The sequence below is a fragment of the Neolamprologus multifasciatus genome, chromosome 9 (assembly GCF_963576455.1).
Source record: "Neolamprologus multifasciatus chromosome 9, fNeoMul1.2, whole genome shotgun sequence".
NCBI lineage: Eukaryota > Metazoa > Chordata > Actinopteri > Cichliformes > Cichlidae > Neolamprologus > Neolamprologus multifasciatus.
In genome coordinates this window covers 15831666-15850396 of record NC_140447.1, presented here as the reverse complement: position 1 = coordinate 15850396, position 18731 = coordinate 15831666, and the positions used below count along the sequence as shown (strand labels likewise).

The following is an 18731-nucleotide window of genomic DNA, read 5'->3' as shown; positions in this document are numbered from 1 at the left end:
TTTCTTTGCCGTAAAACTCGAACCTCTGTAGGGAAGTAAAACTGTTATGACAGGAGCCAGAAGTGTCTTTGGCGCATGCGTTAGCAGGTTAAGCTAGCCATTTGTCTCCCAGGTTTAAACTGTCGTATGATCAACACCCTGAGATGTAGCGTTTCCCCCTGGTTTCTTGTGTTACATTAGACATACACAGTGAATTAGAAACCTTTGTGTACTGGCGAACATATACTGGACGCGAGAGAACACAGCGGAGCGAAGATTTATGTTTTAATCTGTGGGGAAACCATTTTATGATTGTCAATGCAATTGACCCATAAGGATATTGTCGTCTCGCTAGCTTAACTGAGCTAGCTAAACGATACTGTCCGTGTCGTGGATGGGTTCACGGTACAAATTAGTCGAATAACAGACGGTGACCGGTGCTTAGCGAGCAACATGGATACTGCTGAAGAAGGTAAATTAAAAAAAATGCCACTAGTAGCTTCTTTCTCATCAATAGCTAGCATTAGCTTCACAAGTGCATCACCTCGCCGACCGCTGAGCTGGCCTGCTAATGGTGAAACTTAGCTGGCTGGATGTAGCCAGCTAAGACGGGAGAAAACGGTGTTTTAAAGCACACGATGTTAGCATGTGGGGATAGTGCAATAAGTAGCGGGGAGCGTAGAAAGGACCAGAATTTACCAGTGATGTCATCAGTTTCCTGCTGTGTGCTCTGTTTACATAAGCCACGCTGTTGGTGCAAATATTTTTTTAAATGTTGCTTTTAACTAAATATCCTCTATTACTGTGCATATATATGCATATATGACACCACATACACACCCTGTGACACTTGCTCTCGCGTCTGTTTTGCTAACCCTTGGCGAAGAGGATCAGACATTCATTGAAATTGAAACTGTTGTGTGTTTTTGTTTGTGTGTAGCGGATATTTGTCGCGTGTGCCGCTCTGAGGGGACCCCTGACAAACCCCTGTACCACCCTTGTGTCTGCACTGGCAGTATCAAGTTCATCCACCAGGAATGGTAAGTGTGTTAGGCTGTCTCTTCCTCTTTCTGTCAGCTTTCACTGTGACCTTGTGAAGAAGTAGTTCTCAGATCCTCCCAAGGAAAACTTTCTCTTTTTTATGTTAAACATTTAAAAGAAAAAAATCATACAAACAGCACGGTAACCATGGTGTAACTAATTAGATTCAGAATGTTCACAGATGCTGCCTTAGTTACTGCAAGACAGTCATTTATTCTTACTTTTCCCATAACTTCTCTAGCCAAGGATGTCAAACATAAGGCCTGGGCCCCAGAATTGACCTGGCAAAGACTCTAATCCGGCCCACTAAAAGGCTTTGGAAACTGTGATTGGGTGCATAACTGGGAGTTACTGTTGGAATTACCCTTCTTTTCTTCATATAAAGACTTCTCAGGGTTTTGAACATGTACCTAAATGTTTCACATTAATAGAAAGGGGAGTTTCGCTGGTCTGGCCCACTTAAGATTAAAGTGCACTGTATGTGGCCCATGGTGTAAAATGATTTTGACATCTCGGTTTTAAGCTAGGAAGTCTCCTGACTCACAACGAAAACAAGCGGTTGTGAAAGCTTCATTCAACCCAGTGTTGCTAAATCGATGTATTGCACATGATATAGCATTGTTCTTTCATCATTTTGTTATTGTGTCAATATTGTATATTGCTGGCCAATATTCAGTGTTACTCAAGTTATTTTTAACATCATAGTCTTAATTAAAACTAAAACGTGGATGTGTGTTTATGCGGGTGGTATGCTGATTAGATTACAGATAAATAGTTTTCAAAAGGCAGTTTTGTAATCAGATCATTCCAATGACATTTATTACAGGTCTTAGGTGAGAAATTTGCATTGTGAAAATTAAAGATGAAGGTATTTTGAAGTTTGTGAGTGTGTAGAAGAGCAAAGCAGAGACCAGACCTGGATTGTTTTGCATTTTTTGAAAGTTTTGCTTAGATAAAATAGTTCTGTCCAGTGTAAATGCATGTTAATCTTAATGTTGTTGTACTGTAGGAATCGACTGATGGTAACTCCCTTTCATGACCCATATGCATATTAATAATAATGCTACATTTCAGTGTCCCAGTAAGCTGGAATGGTGTTATTATATACAACATACTATACTATACAAACACAGATTGTTGTTAATTAGATAGTGTGGATTTTACAATGAAATATTTTTATTACCCCTCAGCTGTAAAAGACTGATATTGTCAGTCTGATACTGAAGTATATTAATACTGGGTATCGTTATTGTAAGAGCGCGGGTGGTGTGAACACATAACGAGGTGACGTAGGAGCTTGAACTTGATACCTTAGATTTATTTACTAAAAAAAATGGAAGATTTCAACCACAAGGTCTAATAGGGCTGTGCGATATGACCAAAATCTCATATCCTGATATAAGACATCTATCATCCGATAACAATATAAATCACAAAAATGTAACATTTTCTGTAAATTCTGTGAATCTCAGGCAGCTCGACTTGCGGGAAGCGTTTCAAGCTGCGCGTCGTGTTTAAACCGATGCATCAAATTATACATTTTTAGACATAAGTTGTAACGGCCGCCATTTTCTTTGTGAGTATTTATCACACGGCGTGCTGCGGGGAAAAGCCTGTTCTAACGTTTGAGTCTAAGGTTTATTTTTTAGCACCTGACGGCTCTTTTTTTGCTTTTCATCCGTAAATACTCTGCATACTATTTCGCGTGATTCAGTTTATTTTGAAAAGTCTCAACAGGATCTTGAGCTTTATTGTGAAAGGTTTATATGGAAAATAAACAAGCGGACACGCGATAGTTTTACCGTCGTTGTTGCTAATGACAACGCATAAAAACAGGCGCTTGTCTGTCCTAGTGTGGTTATATTAAATATAAGAGAAAGAGAGAACTTTAAGACATTAATATAGCCACTACAGTGACCATCAAAACGATGAAAAAATATTGCTGTAAACAGTTTATTTTATGACACCACGAAACAAACGATAGCGTAAAATGAAACGATAGATGTTTTTATATCGTCATCCGATATATATCGTTATATCGAACAGCCCTAAGGTCTAAGGTCAAATTTTTCTGAAAATCTTGTGAATGCAAGAATAAAGTGACATTCAAAGTGATTTTATATTTGCATCTACTAAAAATCCTGGATGAGTTTAAATCTAGTTGACCATGATCTCAAGCTCAGAGTAAGTTTTCTGAAAATCTTGTGCATGTCATAACTTGAGACCAAAGCAATGTAGGGTTTTGAAATTGATACCAGGTGTGTCTATAAGGAGTCTGAGAGGTAGCAAGTCTCACAGTGACAGATTCAGTAGTCCCAGCTGCACTTACATTTTCATTGCATCATATTGGTGACAGTGTTACTACTATTGTAGCCATGGCAGTGGTATAATGAAAAGGTTATGTTGGGTCAACACTTCAGACCTTTGGAAGTGTCTGGACTTGGACTGTTCTTTAAATCTGCACCGTTGCAATCCTTTCTATTGGAAATTGAATTTATCTAACTTAATCCAAATATCTCAAACTGACCAAATCTGAAGATACCAATTAATAAAAATATTTTTTTATGGATTATTTCAGGCTTAAAATGTCTTAAATGGGATTTTGAAAGGACTTCTTAAAAAATCGTGCCACTTTTTGGAACCAAAAATTGGCATGATTTACACTAGGCATTTCAGGCCCTGAAGGTTAAATAATACACATTCTCACAGTGGGAAAAATGTCTTATATTGGGACACACATAATACATTGGATGTCAATTCAATTCAATTTTATTTATATAGCGCCAAATCACAACAAAAGTCGCCTCAAGGCGCTTCATAGATACAGAGAAAAACCCAACAATCATATGATTGTAACACATGAATATGTGTATGGAGCTGTTTTTCAATCCAGTCATTATTCATGTGCTCAAAATGTGAAAATAGAGCACAAATATTACATTGTTTTCATCAGTTTTCTTCATTCTTTAAATGTCATTTTACAGTTTGGTCCAGTGGCTGAAGCACAGCAGGAAGGAGTACTGTGAATTATGCAAGCACAGATTTGCTTTCACACCAAGTAAGTCCTTGTGACGTTAACAGATAATCCATTAAAATGCATTTTGTAGCCGCAAGCCTCCAATTTAGCCTTACGGAGGGGGCCATATAAATTGTTGTTTGTTTGTTTTTTTGCATGTGATTATTCATTAGTTGGTGCTGTTTTCGTTTAGTGTTACAGAATAATCTAAATAGCTGCTATTAGCGAAAAAAGAAAATGGCCAAGCGCAAAAGATAATTTGACTCTGGTTCACTCTTTCCCATCTGTCCTCTTCAGTCTACTCCCCAGACATGCCCTCACGTCTGCCCATCCAGGACATTTGTGCCGGCCTTCTTACCAGTGTGGGCACTGCCATTCGCTACTGGTTCCATTACACACTGGTGGCTTTTGCATGGCTTGGTGTTGTTCCTCTCACTGCATGTAAGTATCCACAGACATGAATAAAAGGAGAAATTATCTTTAAAACCCCTTTAAAAAGAAAAGAATTGTCTATCGTGTATCAGTTTTTCTGAAATCATATTTTTGTTTTAACTTTTAGAAGTACTGTTATTTTAGTTGTGGGGATAGGTTAATTGGATAATCCAAATTGCCACTAGGTGTGAATGTGCAAGTGAATGTGAGTGCGAATGGTTGTCTGTCCCTGTGTGTTGGTCCTGCGACAGACTGGCGACCTGTTCAGGGTGTACCCCGTCTCTCGCCCTATGACAGTTGGGATAGGCTCCAGCGCCCCCTGCGACCCTGAAAAGGATAAGCGGAAGTGAATGGATGGATGGATGGATGTTATTTTAGTGTTGATGACCAACTTATTTAATAGATTTGGGAGCAAATATTCTTTATATGGTGACCCTCTAAATGTTTTTCCTCATCTGCTGTATGTGGAAATGTCTGTGCACTTACACGCATTTACAAATTTCCCCTTTCTGGGGTGTTAAATACAGTCAAAGTAACATATAAGGTGTTCATGTTAGCTAATGTTAAAGAGCATTATAGGTTTAGTGTCACTACATACATAACAAGAAAGTGTGTTCTTTGTTCCAAAACATGTAAATCCCTCTCAGTACTTAATGTAAGAATGTAAGCCTGAACTATACAAATTTTCATACAATAGAAACGGGTAGATTTTAAATGGGTTTTTTCCCCCCAGGTCGCATCTATAAGTGTCTTTTTACCGGCTCTGTGAGCTCTCTTTTGACACTGCCGCTGGACATGCTCTCTACGTGAGTGATAATGCTTTTTATCATCAACTGTAGCACAAAATATGCAAAACCTGATAGAGATCAAAATTTTTAGCTTGTTTATTTTCTTTACTGGACAATAGATGAGTAACGGAGGATCATTCCAGTCTTTTTTTAAAAAAAAATTTTTATTGAATGTGAGCTATTGTTTTTATTCCTACAGGGAGAACCTGCTTGCAGATTGTCTACAGGGTTGCTTTGTGGTTACCTGCACCCTATGTGCATTTATTAGTCTGGTATGGCTCAGAGAACAGATAGTCCACGGTGGAGCCCCCCAGTGGTTAGAGCAGCACCAGCCACCACAGCCGAATGCTGCCGGACAAGCAAATGAGGTACTTTGCTGGACTGATTACTAAATTAGATTCTTAAATGAATGGTATAATTGTGTTTCTTTGAGGTTTAAAATGACACAGTAAAAAAAAAAATCTGATTTAAGTAATTCACTTAACTGCAAATTAAAAACATGAGCTATTTAAATGCTAACCAGAATAACATGGTGCATGCACCTTACACATTTATGACAAATGTGTGTAATTACCATACCACATCCTGCTGTAGCAAATAAATCTCCTGCTAATTATCCAACTCATAATCAACTTAAATTATAGTGGTGAGACAGATCATTGAAAGTAAATAGAAGCAAATGAGTAAATGTTTTTACTGTGTTTTGGATGGGTTTTTTTAAACCCCTAGCTGTAAAAGGTCGATGGGATATTGTCGTCACCCTGTTGTTTTGGAAACCCAAGTTTGTGATTACAATAAGTTGAGTACTAGATGACATAGGATTTGGAAATTCATATCATAAGTGCAGCTACTAAAAATCTCAACCTCAACATCAGGGGTCAAGTTTTTAAAAACATTTGTGAATCCAATAACTGGACAAGAAAGTGAACTAGCATTTTCAAATACCCTATCTTAGACGCATCCACTAAAAACCTCAGGATGAATTTGAATCCTGGTGTCAAGGTCAGAGGTCAAGTTATCTGAATATCCTGGGAATGCAGCAAGTTGAGAACAAGGAGACGTAGGATTTTGAAATTCAAACCATAGGTGCAAATATCAAAATCTCAAAAAAAGTTCAAGTCCGGTGACCTTGAACTCAAGGTCAGAGGCCAAGATTTTTTGAGAATCACCTAGAATTGTCAAATTTATATGATGGGTACATTTACTAGTAGGTGGAGGGGTAGCACTGGCAGCTGCTAGTATTTTTATTTTCCTTCAGTTACACACATTGTGGTTGATTGTGTTATAGATAATTAATATACTAGATAACATATCGTGATTTCATTACATGGTAAGTTACTCTGTTTTTTGAAGTTATGCACCTTGTTCCCTCTCCCCCAGGCACAAGCTGCAGGTCAGGCAGCAGCTGGTGATCCCCCTGCGGCCCAGCCAGCACCTGCTGATCCTCTAGCCCAGAATGAGGCAGAGCCCGAGCCTCCTGACGCCCCCCAAGAGCAAGGCGATGATGCAGAGCTGGAAGAGGAGGCAGCAGCTGCTGAAGATGCAGACCCCAACAATGGTGCACAAGGTGGGACTTTATTATTTCTTTACTTAACTTAAGATGCATGCATTTTTTTTCAGCTAATTAAAATTATATATTGCAAAAAGTGATTCTTTTTTAAGATAGATTTCGCTGTCATATACATCAGTTCTTAAGCTGTAAAGTTTCATGAATGCAAAATACAAATAATTTAAAAATTTAAACTAAAAAATCCTCTCTGACAGCCTGACAACCAAAAGCATGTTTAGTAATGGAGTAAGCGGTTTTTGCATTTTTCAAACAGCAGGTTTATGGAAATGCCACTAAACAAACCCAAGAGCAGGAGCACTGCCATTACAGCATACAAATGGGTCCCAAAGTGGCCTCATTTGTTTGACGGTTTGCCAAAGCATCACAGTTGATTTGGGAACAATATAACATCATGTCAAATTTTTGCCCCATAGCCTTGAAATCACACTCATTTGTTCAGCTTTGTTAATGGACTGATTTTTGCATCAAGCTAAGCAGAAAACCCTGAAAATAAATTGCTATTGTATTATACATTACTCTAGCTGTTGGCTGTCACTACAGCTAAATAAATTGCACAGAAAAAGCCTGACAGTAGCACAATGTTCATGTCAAACTAACAGATTTTCCCAGAGCAACATCAATAATGTAACAATAACTGTTTCAGCAGAGCGGGGAAAACATTACTTTTTGTTTACTGTTCGTAACAAAAGCAGGACAACAAGAAAAAAAGTACCACTGCAGAATGATTTGCCTGAATAAACACATGATTTTGTTATTCTGTGACTATGTCTGACATGTAGGGAGATAAACTGATTGTTTTTACATCGATTATGTTTCAAGTTGCTGACTGTTTTCTATTAGTCTACAAGGCTGTCTTTATCTGTCTGTGTAGATGACATGAATTGGAATGCTTTGGAGTGGGACAGAGCAGCAGAGGAGCTCACCTGGGAAAGGGTAACTGCTGCATAACATTCACAATCTCCAGGCACCTATTTATTAGTATGTAGCTGTTGTCTTGTCTCTTTTCATATTTATACACAAACTATTTCAATTTTCCAAACAGATGCTTGGCCTGGATGGTTCACTGGTATTTTTGGTAAGTCCTAATCTAAATAGATTTCTCTAAATAAATCTTACCTTCTGAAACTCAAGTAAAGATTGGTGTCTTTGTCTTCTAGGAGCACGTGTTTTGGGTGGTGTCTCTCAACACACTGTTCATCCTGGTCTTTGGTGAGTAAACTGAAACAATGATGTAGCATAACCATGATTATAATAGTCCTTTTTCTGACATCAAAATGAATCCACCGTATAACTAATACAGTAATAAAAATGTCTTCTTTTTTCCCTTTCATTTAGCATTCTGTCCGTATCACATCGGCCACTTCTCTGTTGTTGGTCTTGGCTTCGAAGAATATGTGAGAAAATGCTTCAGTCACTTTATAATACAATTGCATGTTCCTTGATAATATCTTTAATTTTCTGATTACAACTTTGTTTTTGTTTTTTTGTTTTTTGTTTTGTTTTTTAGGTCCAGGCTTCTCATTTTGAGGGCTTAATCACAACAATCGTTGGCTACATACTGCTAGCAATGACTCTCATCCTGTGTCATGTATCCTTCCATCTAAGTTCATAAAAGCCCTGATGGTGCCTAATCCAAAGTCTGGTGCATGCAGGCTGTAAAATAAAATAAAAAATAAAATAAAGTATGAGAAAGGGAACATGAGGTAATTCAGGTCTGTGCAAATAAGAATATATGTGCAGTATTGATCCTTAATGGCCGTTTTAGGGACTGGCTGCTCTGGTCAGTTTCCAGCGCTCCCGGCGTCTCCTTGGAGTCTGCTATATTGTTGTCAAGGTAACATTGAGTGCATTTTTTTTTCTTTGTGTTAGTCATGTTGACGCTGGCCTTGGTGGAAGTACACAGGCGTTTTCACTCTCTTAGTATCTAAGATTTTGTTTGCAATCATACAATAAAGATAGCTCTAGCCATTGAATAGGTCCCTGGATTGTTATAACACACAAGTGCAGAACTTCTGTATTAAGTATTTCATGTATCACTACTTGTCACAGAGGTTTTTTAGTCTTTTTTTGTGTTTACATTTAATGTTAACTGATACTGACAGCAGCCTTTTCTATCCTTACAGGTCTCTCTGCTGGTTGTTGTGGAGATAGGTGTTTTTCCATTGATCTGCGGATGGTGGCTTGACATCTGCTCTTTAGTAAGAGACGAATTGTTTTCATCACGTTTTCACTACATCTCTGTTGCTCTTGGACTTTTTGTTTTAATTAAACTGATTGAGTATTTTAGCTTGGGGGTCCATACTCTAATTAGCCTACTTGGCAGATGTGATCGTTAAGTCTGATGTTTTATAGTGATAAATGCGTAAGTTTTCTTCTATCTAAAAGCGTTTTCCGAGCACCAGTGACTGAATATCTCTTGTTCCCTGTGAAATTTCAGTGAATACTCCTATTTTATTCCATTTTCATACATTTTGCCAAATGAGAGGGATGGCTAATACCCCGCAGAGGCTCTGTCACAACACCTTTGAAGTGGCTTTCAGCAGGCCTGCTCAGCACACAGACAAAGCCAGATGCTTTAGCTCACCCAGTTCATACATTCATCAGTGCACACAAAAACAGAGAACAGACTGGTTTGGAGGACTGGGGAGTGAGAGAGTACCAAACGCCTCTATGTTGTGGCTGTCACTCTTTGTTTGTCAGAGAGTTTGTTTGTGCTAACACTTACTAGAACAAAGTCTCTCTCTACTACAACATTGGCTTGCATAGTACTTATCCAAATCATTACACGACAGTTGATATATATATATTTTTCCTGATCCTGTTTTCCAAAGCCAAACAACCTTCCTCACAACAGGTGGCGCAGCTTACACAGCAGAAGGGAACCATGTCTCATCTGCTCTGCAGCTGTTTGCCTGTGAAACAAATTAATTGGCCCTGAAAATGGCCAGTGTGGTGTAAGCAGCTCTTATCACTTTGCAGTCAAAAGCAGAAAGTTTCACAATTTGTATTTACAAGCGAATTTGGTTTCCGTTTCAATGCAGTTTATCTGCAGTGTATATATCTACATCTAAACTATTTGTCCTATGTTAGCCTAAAACGTAAACATTATGGTTCAGTGCAAACATGCAAAAAATCTTTCTTAGCTTTATATAGCGGAGGGTGAATCCTTTAAAGTATTTACATTTAGAAAAACATGACGTTTAGAGCAGCTTTTGGGCAAAAACAGGTGATCAAAGCATCATCTTAGACCCTGCTTCTATTTGATTCATCCTGCAGGAGATGTTTGACGCCTCGCTGAAAGACAGAGAAATGAGCTTCAAATCAGCACCTGGTACTACCATGTTCCTGCACTGGCTGGTGGGAATGGTCTATGTCTTCTACTTTGCATCTTTCATCCTCCTGCTGAGAGAGGTAAGAAAAACAGACTCTCAAATGCATTTAGTTAGGGAAACAAGGACTGTGAGTGCTTAAGGTTAATTTTTCAGATGATAGTAAAGAGGAAACAAGTCTTCAGTGCTCTAAATCAGCAGTCCCCAGCCCCTGGGCCTCGGACCGGTACCGGTCCATGAGTTGTTTGGTACCAGGCCGCGAGAGTTGAGGCTCAGGTGTGAAATGTATAGTTTTCAGGGGTTTTACCGGTTTTCAGCGTTATTTTGTTATCGTTTTTATCGTTAACTCGGTTTTCCTGGGTCTTTTCACGTGTGTTATGAATAAATCTTCTTTTTTTCGGTACCAGTACTAGTTTTATTTTGTTGTATTTATCCGCGACACCTTAAAGGCCGGTCCGTGAAAATATTGTCGGGAATAAACCGGTCCGTGGCGCAAAAAAGGTTGGGGACCACTGCTCTAAATCATTCCACCTTCTGCCTCCATTAGGTGCTGAGACCTGGAGTGCTCTGGTTTCTGAGGAACCTCAATGATCCAGATTTTAACCCAGTGCAGGAGATGATTCACTTGCCCATCTACAGACACCTGCGGCGGTTTATCCTGTCTGTGGTTGTGTTCGGCTCAATTGTCTTGCTCATGCTGTGGCTTCCCATCAAGCTCATTAAACTATTGCTGCCCACCTTCCTTCCCTACAATGTCATGCTCTATAGGTAAGCAGCGTACATAACAAAGATATAGTTTAGTTATTAATAAACTGTGTGAAACCTGTTGTCCTTTCTATCTGAAATGATCTGAGAAACAACTTCCTGTTCATACCAAAGTGGAAGTATCACCACATGTGAAAAAGCAAGATTTGCAGTTAAAAATCCACTTGAGTTTATGCTGTTTGACACTTAAAATAATAGAAAATGTTTAGTCTGGTGTTTGTTAGATAAATGTCCATTTCTTTGTCACTTCTTTCCTCTCAGTGACGCTCCTGTCAGTGAGCTGTCTTTGGAGTTGTTACTGCTTCAGGTTGTGCTTCCAGCTCTACTGGAGCAGGGACACACTCGCCAGTGGCTCAAAGGCCTGGTCAGAGCCTGGACAGTCAGCGCTGGATATTTACTGTAAGCCAAGTTTGAATACACACCCGAGGCAATGATATTTCCTTATATACTCACTGTCTGTAACTGTGTCACCACTTTGTGTTGTATCCAGAGACCTCCACTCCTACCTCCTTGGCGAACAAGAGGACAATGAAGCCAACCAGCCCGTGAACAACAACAACAATAACAACCCTCCGCATGTTCATCACAACAACAATAACAACCCTGCACCAGCTGTTGGTGAAGGGCTTCATGCAGCCCATCAGGCCATCCTGCAGCAAGGGGGACCAGTGGGTTTCCAGCCCTACCACCGACCTCTTCGCTTCCCTTTAAGGGTGAGAAAGGCTTTTTTCATATATGTCTTTAAGGAGTGCACTTTACAGATAGATGTATAGGCAAGACCAGGATACTGTGGTTCTGAAACTAAACAGCTTTTAGAGATATGAATGGACAGCCATCGTTGACCATGTCTTTGAGTGTAGTCTGTAGTGCTCTAGCATGTCTTTTAGTTTCACTGACAAAGTTCACTGACGTCCAGGTTTCTTCTCATGCATGAATGTGATATAATAATTGAAGGGCTCTTTGTGACTTTCCAGTGGGGATTTTTTCTCCCCAGATTTCTGATGTTTGCGCCGTTTTAGTGACCACAATAATGCAGAACTATTGCCAGCTGCCAAAGCATCTGTGTTTGTTTTTTTTTCCTTGCTCTTATTTGTATCGCACACACAGACATGTACATTTGAAATAAAGAAAAAAGGTTGTCTTTAACACTGGAACCCTGAGAGGTTGTTCGTTTTTATTCAAATTACAAGTAAGATTTGACAAAGCAAACCCCTAAACATGCAAGATGTAGTTTTACATATGATTTGTATTATTTCATAAAGGGTCATAGTCCTCCACGCTCCACGCTAGAACAAAGATAGAGGCTATTTTTACAGATAAAACAAGTCTTAAAATAAAGATGTGTCTCCTGTAATTTGTGGTTTCTGAGTCAAATTTAGAAATCAGCCAACGCCCTAGCAACCATTTACTGCCCATCTGAGCCTGCACAACTCTGTCATTATGATCTTCATCTTTCATGTTAAACACCCTAATCTCTGAGATCCTGTTTATACTAGCCTTAGCTTATGCAACCGGAGTCTGTAAAATAGAGCTTTGACTTTGCAGCATGTCCCATCTTGTAGCTTTTAAACTGAAATGTGTCCCCTTTTCCCCCCAGATTGTGCTGCTTATAGCTTTCATGTGCATCACTCTGCTGGTGGCTAGTTTGGTGTGCTTAACCCTACCAGGTGAGATGTGGTACTTTTCATATACACAAACACATCATTTAAAAAGTACAGTTCTTTTTACGGGCAAACATATATATACAGAGTTAGAGTTGCTGTGGTCAACTTTTTTTCCTCACTGTTTTGTTTTGTTTGTTTGTTTTTTTACAGTATTCACTGGCCGCTGGCTGATGTCCTTCTGGACAGGAAATTCCAAAATCCACGAGCTGTACACAGCAGCATGTGGTCTGTATGTCTGCTGGCTTTCTATCCGCGGGGTCACTGTCCTGCTGGCGTGGATGCCACAGGGACGCACTGTTATCGTACACAAAGTCCAGGAGTGGACACTCATGGTGAGCATCAGTGAGCTGAATGGGTTGTTGGCAAACTTCGAAGTTGGGCAGCAGAGGGTTGTGCTAATTGGTTGCTCCCTTTCCAGCTTTGATACTGTGTTTTTGTTAAATGGATGTAACTGAGAATGAGCTCTCATTAGCTGTTATCCTAAATTACCAACTTGTTCATTGAAGAAGCATTCCAAGCAGATTAACCTTTATAGTGCCGTATATGTTTTCTTATCTGGAAGTGGCATGTCTTTATGATTTTTTTTTTTTCAATACCCTAATTTGCTTCTGTAGATCCTGAAGACCCTTGTTGTGGCTCTGCTGGTTGCTGGAGTCATTCCTTTGCTACTGGGCCTGCTGTTTGAATTAGTCATCGTGGCTCCGCTCAGGGTACCCTTAGACCAAACACCCCTTTTCTATCCCTGGCAGGTAAGGATTGTATGCATTTTTTGTTTCTTTTCCCTAGTGGGATCTTGGAGGTTACTAAATAGAGCTTAAGGAGTTCTTACACTTATGTTCATCCATTGAACTTGTCTGCAGGATTGGGCTCTCGGGGTTCTTCATGCCAAAATTATTGCTGCCATCACTCTCATGGGCCCTCAGTGGTGGCTGAAGACTGTTATTGAGCAGGTTGGTACTGGACACACCAAATATCCAACTGATACACTGTAAACATTTTTACAAACTATCAGACTCTTGACTACATAACTTTGAAAGGGTTTTATTCTGTTGACTCTAGTTGAGTTTGCTAGTCTGTCTTCCCTATCTCTGTCATGTCTGTTTCTTGGAGATGAATTAAATTAACTCTTTAGTACATTATAAAGTGTAAACTCTTTCTCTAGGTTTATGCAAATGGAATTCGCAACATTGATCTCCAGTTCATCATCCGTAAACTGGCAGCTCCTGTCATTTCAGTCCTGCTGTTGTCTTTATGTGTGCCATATGTGATTGCTGCCGGGGTGGTACCGGCTGTAGGTGAGTATCTCTCTGCATATGGATCTTAAGGCGTCACTTGAAGAGTTTCCTAACCAAACTAGGACTTTCTCATTGACAATATACAGCACATTGCAGTCTTGGTGGCAAAAGAAATGGAAATTACTAACGGTTTCCTCTAGATTGAACCTTTTTGTGAGTTCAGCAATAAACCAGGGGGGGGGGATTTTTTAAAGGATGAAATTATAACCTCCGCACTCTGTCTCACTTCCCGTTATTTTCTAATATCACAACATTTCGGTCCAACCGACCATCATCAGTTACAAAAAACGATGTGTACAGTCGTGGCCAAAGGTTTTGTCAATGACACAAATATTAGTTTTTGCAAAGTTTGCTGCTTCAGTGTTTCTGTGACGTATTGAAGTATAATTGCAAGCACTTCATAAGTTTCAAAGGCTTTTATTGACAATTACATCACGTTTATGCAACGAGTCAATATTTGTAGTATTGGCCCTTCTTTTTCAAGACCTCTGCAATTTTTCCTGGCGTGCTGTCAATCAACTTCTGGGCCAAGGCCGACAATGGCAACCCATTCTTTCATAATCAATGCTTGGAGTTCGTTTGTCCACCCGCTTCTTGAGGATTGACCACAAATTCTCAATTGGATTAAGGTCTGGGGAGTTTCCTGGCAATGGACCCAAAATTTCAGTGTTTTGTTCCCAGCACCACTTAGTTATCACTTTGGCCTCATGGCACCGTGCTCCATCATGCTGGAAAAGGCATTGTTCTTCACCAAACTGTCCTTGGATAGTTGGAAGAAATTGCTGTTGGAGGATGTTTTGGTTTGGCGAAATTGTGAGTGCCCCCACTCTCTTGAATGAGAAGCAGCCCCACAGATAAATGGTCTCAGGGCATTGTAGCCTCACTTTTTTTTTTTCTCCAGGCTTTTTTCCAGATGTATTTTTTGCAGAATATCAGTCTGTCCCTAATGGGTTTTTTGTTTTGTTTTGTTTTGGGGGGTTTTGGAGAGAAGTGGCTTCTTTGCTGCCCTTCTTGACACCAGGCCATGTTCCAAAAGTCTTGCCTCACTGTGCGTGAAGACTTGCACTCACACTTGCCTGCTGCCATTCCTGCGCAAGCTCTGCACTGGTTGCACTTCGATCCCACAGCTGAATCATCTTTAGGAGACGGTCCTGGAGCTTGCTGGACTTTCTTGGGCACCCTGAAGCCTTCTTCACAACAATTGAATCTCTTTCCTGAAGTTCTTGATGATCCGATAAACGGTTGATTTAGGTGCAATCTTAATAGCAACAACATCCTTGCCTGTGAAGCCCTTTTTATGCAACACAATGATGGCTGCATGGGTTTTTTTGTTTTGTTTCTGTTTTCTTTTTTGCAGGTAACCATGGTTAACAGGAAGAACAATGATTTCAAGCATCACCCTCCTTTTAACACATCCAGTCTGCTATTCTAACTTAATAGGCAAGACATAAAGATCTCAAGTTCTGTGCTCATCAACATTCTCACCTGAGTTAACTAGAAGATTGAAATGATCTCTGCAGGGTCTTTAATGGCAGCAATAAAATGCAGTGGAAATGTTTTTTGGGGGTTACGTTCGTTTTCATGGCAAAGAAGGACTTTTCATAACATTCAGAGTATATGGAAACTGCTATCATAAAAACAGAAGGAGCAAACTTTGTGAAAACCATTACTTGTGTCATTCTCAAAACGTATGGCCACGACTGTACACAATCACTCACACACAATAATATGTTCTCTCCCATTCATCAAGTAGAATTCAATCATCTAATCAGGGAACACTTTACACATTTTTACACATGGATGCTATTAATTAGATGATGAAACTAATAAATACACTGGTTTTGTAATAAAAGCCTCCCCCCAAAAAAGTGGCAGATTGTGAGCTACCTTCTGATTTCTTGAGCACTGAACTGGTGATAAATCTGCCACTTGGACTTGTTATTGGAGATGTACCGTCACTAGGTAATAATTCTAATATAGTTAACACCCAATTTAACATAACAGGTGTCCCCAAAATATCACATTTCTTCTCATCTTGATGGAGTTAATGATAGGAATAATGGGAACTCTTGAAAAATCATATAACTGAATACAATTCTGCTTTGTTTTTGCAGGCGTTACCCCAGAGATGGAGATTCTAATGCAGAGGAGAATCTACCCCTTCCTCTTGATGGTCGTCTCACTTATCGGCATCCTCTCCTTTCAGATCCGACAGTTTAAACGTCTTTATGAACACATCAAGAACGACAAGTACGAAACTTTCAGCACTGATCAATCTGGAGAAAGCAGCATGTTTTTTTGTTGTTGTTTTTTTTAAATTAAGTTTGTCTTATATTGACAACCTCCCCCCCTTTTTCTTTTTCAAATGTATCATTCGGTGCATCATTATAAAAACAAACTGCAGATTTAATATAGGAGGTTAAACACGTTGTTCAGGCTTTTTGCTCTAGTTGAATATTTTTGGATTATTGTTTCATACTGTGTGTGTAGCCTTCAAATTAGAGTTAAGTCCATAAAAATGAATAGTAATAATGCTGTAATAATCTGTCTTTGCAGGTACCTGGTCGGCCAGAGGCTTGTCAACTACGAACGCAAAGCTGGCAGAGGAAGCTCAATCCCACCCTCCAACCCTGTCGTAGAATAAATATTTGTGTCACATGATGCCATGTTTGGTTTTTTTGTTTGGTTTTTTTGAACCCATGACCCTGCGCACATCTCGTCCAGCCCATGGCCTGTCTGTTTTTCTGTTGTTTTTTTGGGGGGTTCAGCTCAACCCTCAGACTGTAATCCTTGAAATCACCTGTGATTATTGCTGGACTTTATGGGTGTTACTCAAATTCATTTCATCAAAGTCAGGATGGGTAAACTTAGTGTAATAACTGGACAGCTGAGTAATCCCCTCAAACAAACAGAATAGGCAGGAGCATTAAAATTTTCATTTGAAGCCCAACATCTGTATTGAGATTCATGCCTTGCTTTATAAAGTGCTGCCTGATTTAAATGTACATGTGTAAATACTTTGGAAGGAGACTTTGTCTTAAAGGACCGATGTGGATTAATGCAATGACCATTGTACATCTTAAAAGTGTATGTATAATTTATTAAATCAGAATGACAGTTTATTTTCTGTTGCATCTTTTCTTACGGCAGATCAGTGTCTGCGATTGATTAACAAGTAGATCTGGATTTTATCAGAGGTAGAGACTTTTCTGACTTGTTTAAAATAATGTATAAATTGCTTTGCTCAGACCTCAGTGATTAGATGAATTTAAAAAGAAAAGCCATTGGACCTAATCTTAGAGTATTCACACATTTTGTTGTTATGGAGCCATAAGACGTATGAATTTATCCCATATAACTGTGCATGTGTTTAATATGTGATTAGAGGTGGTGTGATTTTCTCATTCTTTGCTATGAGCGTGGATTTAAGTACAATTCCAAACTTTTCCTTTAGAACACCAGGAATCTCTTCATCTTTAAGTTCTGTGATGGTTTCCACCACATGCCCGTTCTCTTCTGTTGGGAATGTGGTGGTGATCAATCTGTGGCCTATATAGGTGAGCCTCCCACCAGGTCTCAGAACAGTGCAGAGGGACTTGCAGAAGAAGATGGAGCTGGGGGAGGTCTGGTGGTATTGGCACATCTCAGTGAAGTCCTCCTTACTCCGACGTTTAAGGGTGAACTTGTAGATCTCTTTCCAGTCTCCATCTACTCCTCTGTTTTCTTCCTCTTGCCACTCCACAAAGTGCATCTCCAGGTCCTTCCTGATCCGGTACACTCGGTGGCCCTGCTCCTGGGGGTCTTCAGTGTCCAGTGACAGCGGGACACTGAAACCGGGAACCCCGAACCCGACGTCACACAGCCATCGCCGGTCCTCAAGTTCAACCAGTAGGATGAAATGGTCGAAAGGTGGCCCGTAGCAACCCGTGAACCTGCTCTTCACCTGGCCTGAGAGTATATTCACCTGGAAGCCCAGTTCGGTCAGCAGCCAGCGAAAGAGGCTGTTGTTCTCATAGCAGAAGCCTCCTCGGCGATGGTTCACGATCTTGTCGTACAGAAGTGGGAGGTCGAGCTGGACTCGACCCCCGCTGTGCACCGTGAGGTCCTCAAACGGCACCGACAGGAGGTGGCAGGTGTGCAACGTCCGCATCACCTCCAGACTGGGCTCCGCGGGGCCCGTAAACCCGATGTGAGCTAAATATTTCCCCAAGTCCATTTCCACGGAAGTCATTTTCGCTTCTGGTTATGGCGTTACTATATACTTAAAGCAGGTTTATTCCCGTTTTTCACTTTGTGTTTCTGTCCGGCTGTGCGCAATATGGCGTATTCAAGGAAGTTCAAAGTACAATGCCTACTTTAAAAACAAAAAACAAAGAAAAACTTATTAAAATCCAACCTAAATAAAACTCACTGCTTTTTATTTCAAAATGCATTTGAAAAAAAAACAAAAACCCAACGGATCAGAAATGTGTTAGTGTTATGAAGCAAAGTGCGATTAAACGATGAAAAGATTTAATGTTTTTTAAAAAGTATGTCGAGTATTTAGTATTTTCTAAGAATTACGGGTAAATAAATAGTATAATTACAATTAAACCACTTTATTATTGCCAACGTATTCATCTTAAGGTTTATTTTTCTACATTATTTAAAATCCATAATTCTTTATACAGAGATACATTTGGACACGTAGACAGCAGGAAATATATCGATTTAGTCTACATTACTAGGGTTTGCCGTGCTACATGTTATACAACCGTGATAACCTAGCTGGGCTTGGTGCCTTTGTTGTATTTTATGTTTTATACTGAAGCACTTTATACTTGGTTTCCTGGTCGTATATCATCGCTCGGCT

The 18731-nt window shown here is 39.8% G+C and overlaps 2 protein-coding genes across 2 annotated transcripts; one reads left to right on the top strand and one right to left on the bottom strand.

The window, feature by feature from the left end:
* Window positions 1-52: 52 nt before the first annotated feature.
* Window positions 53-17001, top strand: marchf6 (membrane-associated ring finger (C3HC4) 6). Its single transcript, XM_085172575.1, has 25 exons — window positions 53-451; window positions 920-1019; window positions 4005-4078; window positions 4334-4477; window positions 5202-5274; window positions 5456-5624; window positions 6637-6823; window positions 7698-7759; window positions 7869-7901; window positions 7984-8035; window positions 8162-8220; window positions 8334-8414; window positions 8592-8660; window positions 8950-9024; window positions 10103-10237; window positions 10703-10923; window positions 11182-11319; window positions 11411-11633; window positions 12518-12587; window positions 12735-12916; window positions 13199-13333; window positions 13445-13534; window positions 13747-13879; window positions 15994-16129; window positions 16436-17001. Exons 1-25 carry the CDS (start codon window positions 433-435, stop codon window positions 16521-16523), a joined length of 2748 nt encoding a protein of 915 aa, XP_085028701.1. The 5' UTR covers window positions 53-432; the 3' UTR covers window positions 16524-17001.
* Window positions 16660-18701, bottom strand: LOC146511306 (arylamine N-acetyltransferase, pineal gland isozyme NAT-10-like). Its single transcript, XM_085172580.1, has one exon. It carries the CDS (start codon window positions 18108-18110, stop codon window positions 17250-17252), a length of 861 nt encoding a protein of 286 aa, XP_085028706.1. The 5' UTR covers window positions 18111-18701; the 3' UTR covers window positions 16660-17249.
* Window positions 18702-18731: the final 30 nt, after the last annotated feature.